Source organism: Morone saxatilis, unplaced genomic scaffold (genome assembly GCF_004916995.1).
Source record: "Morone saxatilis isolate NCDOM2014 unplaced genomic scaffold, NCSU_SB_2.0 Contig22, whole genome shotgun sequence".
NCBI lineage: Eukaryota > Metazoa > Chordata > Actinopteri > Moronidae > Morone > Morone saxatilis.
Genome location: NW_023339785.1, coordinates 3,078,502 through 3,090,296, shown reverse-complemented (window position 1 = coordinate 3,090,296; position 11,795 = coordinate 3,078,502). Strand labels below are relative to the sequence as shown.

Sequence of the window (11,795 nt, the reverse complement as noted above, 5' to 3'; positions counted from 1 at the left end):
TTGGAGAGATGCACACCCCTAGTACATATGTATAATTTCAGTGAATATACATTTCTGAACTGATTTAATGAAGAATTATCATAGATGGAAGATGGATTCTAATTCAAAATGTCTTGCTTTTATTTTCATTTTCATTCATCTTTAGATGTGAAGCCTCTCTATAGGATCACCTAAGCTAGGCACGCTCCAATTCCTTGTCTGTCAGGCGATTCCGAAAAATTTTCGAAATTCAGAATGAGGCAGAATTAGGGCTTAAAAGCTATTTTGAGGCCATAGCGACCTTCGACTTAAAAGTGTCACCAATTCAGTTTCCAACCAACTGTGAAATATGACCGACAATCCAAAACTATTGTGCATATTTTTTTACCATAACAGTCAGTTCAAAATGTATCCCTTTATCATGCTTGTGCTCATTAATTCGTTATCAGCTTCCCGGGACTTACTCAGACGGACAAAACATTCATCCACAAATCACACAAGCGATCCTGGATTTTCTTCTCCCTTCACAGACAACATCGACGATCCCACCGGAAACTTCCGAGGCACGCCCCTCACTGGCTGGAAGGTCTTTCTGCTTCTGCTGTGCGCTCTGCTGGGAATCGTGGTGTGCGCCGTGGTGGGGGCTGTCGTCTTTCAAAAGAGACAGGAGAGGAACAAGAGGTTTTACTGAGGAGGGAGAGAAGAAATAAGAGCCTTCTCAGAGAGGTGTTTGCTGTGGAATGAACTGTTTCCAGATGACAGATTGAGCACATTCAATGTGAATTTTTTTCTAAAGATTGTACAAATGTTTATATCTCTGAAGCACTGCGTTGGGAGTGGATTATGCTAACTTGTGATGTTAGTTAGAAGGTGCAGAACTAATGGCGACCATTAACAGTGACCCTGATCAATGCTGTGTCTGTGTTCATTAATTGCAGGGTTAGAATAGACTTGCTGTCCTTTTGAACTCGTGTGAGTTTTTCAGTATCTTAAGATTGCGTTACGACCTGCTTATTGGTTAAACAGTTGTCGTCAGCCCTTTTCAGCTTTCTCTGCTGCAGATGTGATGCTACAAAATGGTAATTTAGATCATTTTTGTCTTCCAAAATGTTACCTGATTATTTATTGGAACAAGAAAATAGCTCCACACACAAACAAAACTAGATAGAACAACAACATGAAGTGTCAAGTATCCAAATGAAAGCAGCATTATGCAAGAGTTGATATTTATTGCAATTTGCAACCCCAATACACCTACACACTGCTGTTGTAAATATGGACAGCTGTACACGTACATTTGTTGTGATGCTCGTTTCCGCTTCACATTAGCAGTCCCCTCGCCCCGGGCCTGAAATCTTCCTCCTCCAGACGGTCCAAAGCTCCTGTTCTTCCAGTGAAAACACCAACACAACCCCCCCTTCTCTGAAGAGCCAGTCCTGGCAACACGGCTAACTGGGCTATCTAAGTTACAGTTTAGCTGCTAAGTTAGCGGTTGACTTACTTTAGCTATGAGAAAAGCTTTCTGTAAAGCTCTGACAGTTCCAGGCCGAGGAGGACATCATGTGAAAATATAATACATTCTCACCAAAAGCAGTGACATAGTTGGTGGTGCGTGACTAACAGTGTACAGCATTACCGTTATCTAAAGGTTACATAGTGGAAGAACAGGCGTACGGGGCGCAGAGTGGCAACGACAGGCGCCAGTCACCCTATTACAAGTCAGTGTAGCATTGAAAGGATTTTGAAGCTGTAATTTTAATGTAGAGGTGTTACATAATGTTGCTTTAAGGCAAGAGCATTCTGTGTTTTAACCCATGGAGAGAGTTGTATTTGTACATTTACCCTTCTGTGTTACTGTCGCTCTCATTCTGACATTTAGGAAAAACATTTTTTAAATTGAGTTACAATGCGCTCTCCGCGTATATTTTCTAGAGGATAAATTATGGAAAGGGTATCAAACAAAAGGACTGAGTGCTCAATTATCCTAAAGTCTATTGTTTTATTTTTAATTCTCAATATGAAAAACCATATGTGCCCGTCCACAGCTCAGCATCAAAGATTCACCTGTCAGCACTATCTCTGCGTCATTGGATGTTTTTGTTTTTGCTAACACGCTTGCTCAGCTGTGTTACACTCTCTCTGTTCATACTACCCAATCTGCTCTTCCGTTTATTTCAGACTGATAACGGGATAAGCACTGGGCCACTTCACTTAAAATACAGACCACTAGGGCTGCAACACACGACTATTTAATCTGTCAATTTGGTGCTCAGGTAATCAGTTATTTTGGTCTAGAGAATGTCAAACATTTGAAAAAACAATTTCCCAAAGACATATATATTTAAAGTGCTTGTCTTGTCCAACTGACAAATTGACACCCAAGAATACCAGGAAATATTCATATTTTGAGAGGCTGGAACCACAGTTGTTGACATGGTTGCTTGATAAACGATTTAATGATAAACTCATCTTAAAGCGTTTTCAGATCAATTTTCTGTCGATCGAAAAAGTATTCATCAACTCATCAGTTCAGCTCCACTGACATAAAAATTTCACACACTGATTGTAAAACTGATATGCATCAAGCTTTGGGTGTCTTACTACCCAGTCCTACCAATATCGCATACCACATAGGGGTGTTAGAAAATGTTGAAATTTTTTGTATGACAATATTTTGTTTTGTGATTTTGTATGGAATTTTGAGTTTGAACCCCCAACTGTTGGATATCAGTGCTGTAAACTGAGGGCTGATGGTTGCATAACGATTTTTTCAATACCATGACAGTTTTCGTTATAATTATAATTTTTTTTTTTTCAATTGCAATATATCGCCTTGTTTACAGCACCGTAATATATCACAATATATTGAATCGTAACCCCAGTATTAAGATACGTATTGTATTGCAAGATTCTTGCCAATTCACAGCCCTAATACCACATGGGTAGAAAATGTAGAGCTTTACTAGCAGATTGGCAAGTTGCTACTGTGTCATGTCAGAGATAAAGAGGTTTAGATTCGGACTGTGAGAGCAATACGATATGTATCACGATACAGCGGTTCCCATTCAATATATTGCAATACTGTAAGCAAGTATTGCATTTCTTTTTTTTTTTTTTTTTATCTATTTTTTTGAGAAACGATGATATAAAGAACACACTATTATACACATAAAATCTGAGTTTTCTTAAGCAACCAGGACAGTGGGATCTGTGTTTTTGAGAATCTATACAATATCACAAAAACAAAATATCGTGATACGATTTTTTTTTTTTTTTCTTCCATTCCTATTATAGATTGAGTAGCAATTCAGCATTGATATGAAAATATTCTGATTGTCCTTCAATCATTATCTCTGTAAAGGAAAATGGTTTAACAGCATGTTCTTGACATTCAGAGTAACATTTTGCATCATACTATTACATACATTTCAAATCTGGCATATGAATGAAGTGAAGCTCTTACTACTTAACCCAACTTCTCCAGAGTTTAAAACAACAGGATAACGCCACTTAAAAGTGCCCAAGTTGATGGATCTTGAAAACTGAACAACCTCAATCCTTTACGCTGAAATATTTGTTTTTTTCTCTTTTCCCTGCAGGTTCTTTTGAGCAGCATTTTGGGATTTTATCCAGAATATGCCTTTGTTGTTTTTCTAAGTGTTTGTTTTTGGTTAACTATGCGAAATTGTGGTAAAAAGTTCAATGAAATTACTCAACATAATGAATATTAGAATGATTAACCGCTACATAAAACAACTGTGATTAATAAATACGTGCAGTGTTAATTATGAAGCTCTTTCAAACTTGCAGAATATGAGTTTTTGAACTTTAAATTAGATGAATGGATAGCTTGAAGGCACATTTCCACTGGCAGGCATCTGATTTCTTTTAATATCATGTTTATTTGTTGTTGGTTTTACTTCAGCTTCCATGTCCACACTCTTCCTGTTTGGTTCTGTCCTTCCATCCATAAACAACATGTAACAAATATGCTAAAAGTAAAACTAAGGATTTGATGACACACTTTTCTTTTTATATCGTTGCTGAAATGCAGATTGTCTCTTTTTTTTGCTCTTCTGCTTGAATCAGCGTTTTTATCACTCTTCCTTTGTTCTTCAAACCGTTCTGTAATTGTTTCTGCCACTTCAGTCAGTTTTGTGATGAGACTTGAAGCAGCTCCTCTCATCAGGAATAATGTATTAAAATGAAAAAAGAAACAGTCTGACTGTGAATTGTGTTGTATTGACAAGTTTTAACTGCGATTTAATTAAATTATATTCAAGAAATCCCCCCAGGTATTCATGCAGTACATGCAAGTTGCTTAAATGTCAGAGAATCACTTAAAGACCAACTGTAAACTGTGGAGTTCTGTACTGCTTACTCCTCCGATTTTATATAGAACCTATATAACTCAAATGTTGTGATTAGATTACATTAATCTAAAATTACAAGGGGAGCTATAACGTATATAAGTGTCCCACCCTCACTAACAGGAAACAGGAACAGAAAAAGTGTCAACTATCACATAATTTCTCCTTCCTGTAGTGTATGTAGCAAGAAAATCCCAATGTGACCTTCTGGGGGTTCTGTGACCAGTTGTAATTTTCATCCAGTTTTTATTTAAATGCTTTCAGTTCAGTTTAGCAGTCAGTTAAGTGTGTTTCAGTTTAGTTTTGCAATACACAATATAGTTCATTTAGTTTTGGAATTTATAACTTCTAGATTTTTAGTTTAGGTTTAGTTGACCATGAGAACCTTGCCTGCTCAACATCTTTATCTCCCACTGTCTCAACCTATCTATATACTCTCCCATTTTTCTGTCCCCTAACTTCTCCTCCCTTTCTGCTTCTGTTCTCCATGTCTCTTTATGTATTGTTTAGTAGCCTCTTTTGGTTTGTTTTTGTTTTTTGCTGCCACCCTCTGGTATAACTTACCATTACAGGCGCCAGGCTAAAATCTTATATATATATACTATCTATATATATATATATTTACAAATCTAAATGAGCTACATTAAAATCATTCGTATTTTAAAAAAAGTAACACTGATCCTAAAATGTTGTTGTTTAAATGAAAATCTCCAAGTTGCAATTACAAAAAAAACAACAAATCAGCATTGATGATGGTGGTTGAGTCAGCTGATGGACAGCGTGCTGGATGCTTTCCAAGTTAAATGAAAGGCTTTAACCATGTTTGTTTTAAATTGAAACTTCCAATTTTAACTTCAATCCTTCAACAAAAATTTCAGGAGCCTTCAGGTAACGTAATCATATGTACAGTGACTTTACTGTAGTACCACCGGATTCTAGTCCAGTCTGTAGTGTTCAGCTAAAATTCTTTGTCTTTTTTCAGAGACAATCATTTAGCTCTGTCCTACAGCCCCAGAAATCAGTGAAAATGATGGAACACTGTTCTGTCTAACACCCTGCTATCAAGACACATAAAAGCAGAAATCAACTCGGCGTCTTGAGAGTTTGAAGTAATTTCCAAACAGGTTGAGAGCTCAAGACAGTCTACACCCCGTCTCAGACACATCCACTATCCTGTCACTCTCCATTACTTGTGCCTCATCTGCTGAAACCTGTGTAACCTCTGTTAAATCTTCAACAAGATTTAAGTCAATAAAAGGAACAGCCTGAGTTGAAGGAAGTCCCTTTTGCCTGCAAACGTCTGATCTCTTGTGACGCTGGAGTCATTGTCACTGCTTGGGGTTCTATGCAGGAATGAAACTGACGACCTTACTAACTGACACCGAACCCGCCAGACGAGTGTGACATAGGTGAGGAATGCTGAAGAATCAATCCGACAGATACTAAAGTTAATACTACATTTAACTAGTGTTTTTATATTCTGTATTTTTTTATATATACTTCCTCCACCACAATATAGAACATATACAATATAGACCTCAGATAGTGACATTTTAGCTTTTATACCTTTATTTAACCAGATAAGTCAATTCTTTCTGCTTTATCCTTAAATTGGACCCCCATTAGCTTCCTCAAAGCTTTCCTGGGATTCACACAAAAACAATAACAACAAAAACATACATTTAAAATCACAGTTATCAGTAAATCAGGATAACAGAAAGCAAGCTAAATATAAAACTCAGACTCAAGTGAAATGATTTTACATATGAAAACAATTAAACAGGAAGCCTACAATGGAAACAACGACAATAAATATACCGTCAACAACCAAAAAGGTTCCAAAACAGCAATAGCAATTGTTCATGGACTTGGTACTGCCAGATGACGTATACCCATGACAAGAGCCAGTGTATATTAATTTCTCACAAAAGAAGTGTGGTGTATTCCAGATGACACTTAAACATACGGAAGACTAGATTTCAGTTTAGCCTCTACAGTAAGTCTAATTGAGAACTAGTTCTCATTTACAGTGACGACCTGGCCAAGAGGCAGCAACAGGAGGCAAGCTGATACCACAAGTAAAACATGCATACATACATAGCTAACGCAAAAATCTATGCAGTTAAACACAGCACAATATATACAGTATGTGCACAACAAAGACTGAAATACTGTGTTACCTGTGAGAGGCAGGTTCAAAAGCTGGTGCAGTGATCAGAAACTAACGCGTGTACTGAGTTATTAAAGGAGGATAATGGAATAGCGACTTTTGCAGCTGGTTCCAGTCACTGGGAGCGGCAGACTGAAAAGAGCGAGGAGGTATGGACTTTAGGGGTGTCCAAAGGTAAGAATTTTCTAGACTGTAGGAGTCCTAATGTTTGAGTCTTGAGCCTTAATTAGCGTGATTAGCAGGACCCTTCTGAGGACTGTGTGGGCATGCACAAACTGCTTAATTGACCCTGCTATCAGTCCGTATTTTGCACCTGTTAGGGTGGGAGAAGTTACACCCACAGTATGTGGTTCTCATTGGTTCTTAAAGTTCAGTGACCTCCAGAAATACCCGCATGGCTCCGCCCACCCTAGCAGAGGCATAATTAGCCATACCTGTGTTGGTATGCTTATACTGACAAAATCATCTTGACTCAGAGACTCATTGTTTATGTGCAGCAGGTCTTTGTCACAGTAGGAAAATCACAGGTGTAAATGTTAATGATGAATTCCATTAGCTGCTTCAGTGTCAGGGTGATGTACATGTGCATGCTGGATCACCATTGTGACTTACTGGGAAACTAGAATTGAAAAGAGCCATTGTTAATGTAAATAATTATGGGCTTTTTTTTTACAAGGATGAATCAAAATATCTGCTGCGAAAAAGGACAGAACTAGAAGCTACAAGACAACGTTAGCAACCCTGCGATCAGGGCCTTAAAGACAGTATTTTCCGTAAACTGAGCTCACTGTTGTCTCTTGTCTCTTGTCTTGTCTTGTCTCTTACCTTCTTTGCCCACAGAGTGTCAGTAGAGGTCTACTGATGTCTCTTGAGTGGCAGGTACAGCTATAAAAATCTCTAATACAATTTTTGCAGCATTGCAGTCTAACCTCTCTCTCTCACACACACTCTCTCCACTGCTCCCTCTTTATCAACCCTCTTTATATATATCTGTTTCTTTCTCTCGCTCTTCTCTTCCCTGTCCCGGTTTGTTACTTTCCCTGTACTTCCCTTTCTCCCTCCTTTTCTGTCTGTCTCTCTTTGTCAGTCTCCCTCCGTACTTACAGTACACCCCCCTCTCTGCAGCAGTTTATGATTTTATCCAGGGCGAATGTGGCATGTTAGAACAAACAAATATATTCATTTACCATTTACCATACAGGACAGCTCCAGCTGGCCACAAGTATGGGTATGGTAAAATATAGAGTAGTTTGTGTATGTAGTGTGTTTGTGTTTGAGGGCGGTCTGTCTCTCTCTCTTCCTGCTGCAGTCTCCTGGTGTCATACATCATGTCCAGCTGGGCTCTTTGCCATTGCCAGTGTCTATATTCTATTAAATAAACAACCGGTGCAACATAGTATATTGTATACACTGTGATGCCTACATAGTGTGTTTGCGTGTGTGTGTGTGTGTGTGCAGTTTCACACATTATCACCCTCTCCCTACTGTTTATACAGCATCCAGCTGTGTCTAAAGCCATACATTATATTTGTTTTACAGTAAGCAGCATCCACTAAAAACATTCATGTTAAGCAGGAGCCGTGTAACCTAAAGTCATGTGAACCCCCACTGAGATACAAAGTGAAATCCTTTTATTCAGTATGCACTCAAGCAAATGTGACATGGATATGTATCATGACTTCTAATGGTCCCATTAGAGGTTTCTCGTATAATGCCCCCTAATAGTGGCTGTAATGATGGCAGCAGTTCCTAGGCAGCTACATACAGTTCCAAATGGCCAAGAAATAATATGACAGACCAAAGATGCAAATATAAATATCCTGCAATATTAATACATACAATATATAATACTGCACCACATAAAATAATATAATAAGTGGACTCAACCACTCTGAAATGAAGACAAACGGTCGGTAGGAAGGTACACTTGTGGAATTGAAATATATGTTATCATAAGATCAGATGTTAAAGCAATTATTCTTACATTCCCATTACTGCATCTGAGAAATGTTCATGCCATACTGCTAACACTGCTACCTGCTGACACAAGACACTTAACTCATCACACAAATCCAATTTTCTCAAATGCAATTTTTGTATGTATTAGTTGTCTTCACTTTATTCATAATCATTTGGGTTTCCAACATTGACAGTATATATATACTGGCGGGAAGTCACAGAAACGACATAGAGAATCCGGTCAATTTTTAAAATGAAATACTGCGTGGAGACTCCGGATTGAATTTTGACACTGCATCAACATAGTGGCAACAGGGCCAGAAGTCAGTCAGACAAAGGCAAGTTAGAGAATATCTGAAGCATAGAGACACTCAGTTTTGTACCCTTTTAAGGATAAAGTTCACACGTAAACAACGTCAGGCAAGCAACATGCTCTGAAGATGGTCTGCTTCTGAAGCACTCTTGTGGGATTTGAAGACTTCAATTTCGGGGTCATTCTGCTCAGTGAAGCTCAAACATCCAAGTGTAGGAGCAAGAAGCGAAACATATTTATGAGTGGAACGGGACTGGAGAAGACTGGGCGGGTGGAAAGTGTAGTAATAAATATGTCAATATTCTCGAATTGATCTGTGGGTTTAAGTTGAGATATTTAAATACACATCACCTAACCAGGCTGTTCCTCACTGCACCGCCACCATGGCACAGACAAGATTTGTGAGTTAAACTATAATATTATAGTTGTTATAAAATTGTTTCTCATTTTCTGTGATGCAGCACTTGTAAACAAAAGAGTGAGTATAAGTTGTAGCCTTGTTGATGATCATTACAAGGCATGAAACCAAAAACTCAAAAACCATGTAAAAGTAAAACTCTTGTACATTTAGTTACTGTGGATTCTGAGGTGAAGCTGCATATCATCTTTGTCAATGTCAGTGCTAAACACTACCACTACACTAAATTACAGTCCAGAGAAGACTGGTAATTGTTTAATGAAGATAAATGGACATGTAGAACACACAATTCATTTTCGGGAGTGTGTCTTCTGTAAAGTGTTATCCACTATTCTAAAGCTCTAATAATTTATTCATAATGGCTTTTAGCTAAAACACAAAGCAGTCATTGCATTGCTGTATCAGTTGTGACTGCAAGAACGGATTTCTCTAGAATGAACCCTGTGTGTTTTTGTGTGTAATTATGCTATCCAGTAAAAATATGGCCATGTTCAACGTTACCGTTAATATTACCAGTTAAGCTGGTTGCTGATGTGAATGTGCAGGTGTTTGATGCTAATCACCACTAATCACCATTTGGTGAAGCTGCCAGCTTCTCAAGGATCATCAGTACATGCACACACACACACACACACACACACAAATTGGCCTATCCAAGCTGCAGTATATGCTGACACATGATTCAATTACTGCAAAGTAGAGCACATTTAGTCGCAGCTATCAAATAATTTTCACAGGAGAATCAGTCTGCTGGATAGTTAGAGGGCCAGACTTTTACTGTCAATAATATACAGTATCTGCACATGACTGAATTATTGATCACTATCAAGGACTTTACCTCCATTACCTCAGGGCTGACAGTTCTGGCTTTTACATTGTACAGAAAGTTGTCTTGATAGAAGTCTTTACTGTTTTATGAAGTATTTTTAAGAAGGTTGCCATTTCATTTTTACTACAAGGCCGTTCTAGACCTTAACGAACATCTAAACGCCAGCTTCACCTTTCAATTATGAGCCTACAGAAATAACACTTACACAGGTCGATTCATGCTGTTTATTTGAGCCTGTGATCTAAGATTCACTCAGTGATATGTTTTACTTTGTTATCAAATGACTGTGGAATGGGATTGCATCTAGTGTGAAACCCACTGAGAATCAACACTACTTTCCAGATACATGCATCCTTTGGTTTCATTTAGCTTCTTTTTGGTAAATAAGGTAATAATTTACTGTACTTAATTTTCTTTTTAGGTATCTGTACTTTACTTGAGTATTTATTTTTCTGACAGCTTTTTACCTTTTACATTTACATTTTTACACCAAACATCTTACTTTCTCTGCTCCCTTCCATTTTCCAAAACTCGAAAGGTTTCTCAATGCACTTGAGGGGAATTATTGATTTTTATTATTATTATTTCGCATCATTGCACGCCTTCCCAACATCAAGGCCGGTGTACATTACGCATGACAGATGTAAAAAGGTGAAAGTAATTAGTTACACTACTAGTTATATTACCTTTAGCTCAAAATTGTTAATTGTGCCCCTTCTCCCCCAAAATTCAGACTTATGACGATTAAAATCCAGCCTTTTTTTCTGTACTTCTAATTAGGTAAAGAATGTGTTTTGTACTATGTCTCTGACTCTGTCTGCATTCAAATTCTTTAGGTAGATGTTTCCAAAAAAGATCTTAGACAAATAAACTAATGGTGACTATGAGTCATTATGAGACCACAGAAACCACCACATTAACATTTGAAGCACTCAGTGTTTCTTACAAAGTTCTGTGCAAAACAAACCAACCAAAAGGCCTGAGTGCTTTTCTCTGCCGCAAAACTTGTGAAAATAAGCTTGTAAGCCTCAAACAAATGCACAAATTTGCAAAACAGAGGTTGCCAACTTATAAAATTAAACCTGTAACCACATGCCTAAATATGCAAGCTTTTAGCGTGGGGTTTACATGTACAGACTTCAGTCTACAAGCTAATTAATCTAATTACAGGTATAAAACCCTGTAAAGCCCACCTTTATCTATATAAGAGAATTACATATTTTATTCTCAGTAGTTGGTACAGACCAAACCACAGATGGAATTTTGGACTCTGCTGGATATAAATACAACAATTTTCTGCATCCTGATTATAAAAGTGGACAACAGTCTGCTGCCATGTTAGTTTTGTAGTTTGTTTTGTAATATTTCTGCCCCCTAGCCCCCCAAACAGGACAGTAAAAATAGATTAAAGCAAGTGTTAAGTGCCATTCACTAATACACTCTGTTTACACTGTTTAACCAGTTTAACTGGTTTTATTAGAACAGTTCAATATGATTATACAATATAAACAGTTTACATAAATCTTAGCGAATAGTATGACACTGATGTATGCTTCTTGAGAATATAGCACTTTAAAGGAAAAATAAATCCCTGAGCTGATTCATATCTATTATCTGTGGTATGATGAGCATCACCTGGAGGTTATACTTCCCTGGAGTGAAGAAAAATAAAGAGAGGACAACAGCAAAAGTCTACTCCAAAAACAATCCTGTCAGTCCATCCTGCCAGATGGCTTAGGAGTGTGTGTGTGTGTGTG

The 11,795-nt window shown here is 37.7% G+C and overlaps 1 protein-coding gene across 1 annotated transcript in view; it reads left to right on the top strand.

Moving 5' to 3' along the window:
- Positions 1-4,201, top strand: part of lman2 (lectin, mannose-binding 2) — a 9,191-nt gene extending 4,990 nt beyond the window's left edge. Inside the window, exon 5 of the mRNA XM_035669752.1 lies at positions 448-4,201. Coding sequence (XP_035525645.1) covers positions 448-670 — 223 coding nt within the window. The 3' untranslated portion in view covers positions 671-4,201. The remainder of the gene's footprint in view (positions 1-447) is intronic.
- The last annotated feature ends 7,594 nt before the right edge of the window (positions 4,202-11,795 follow it).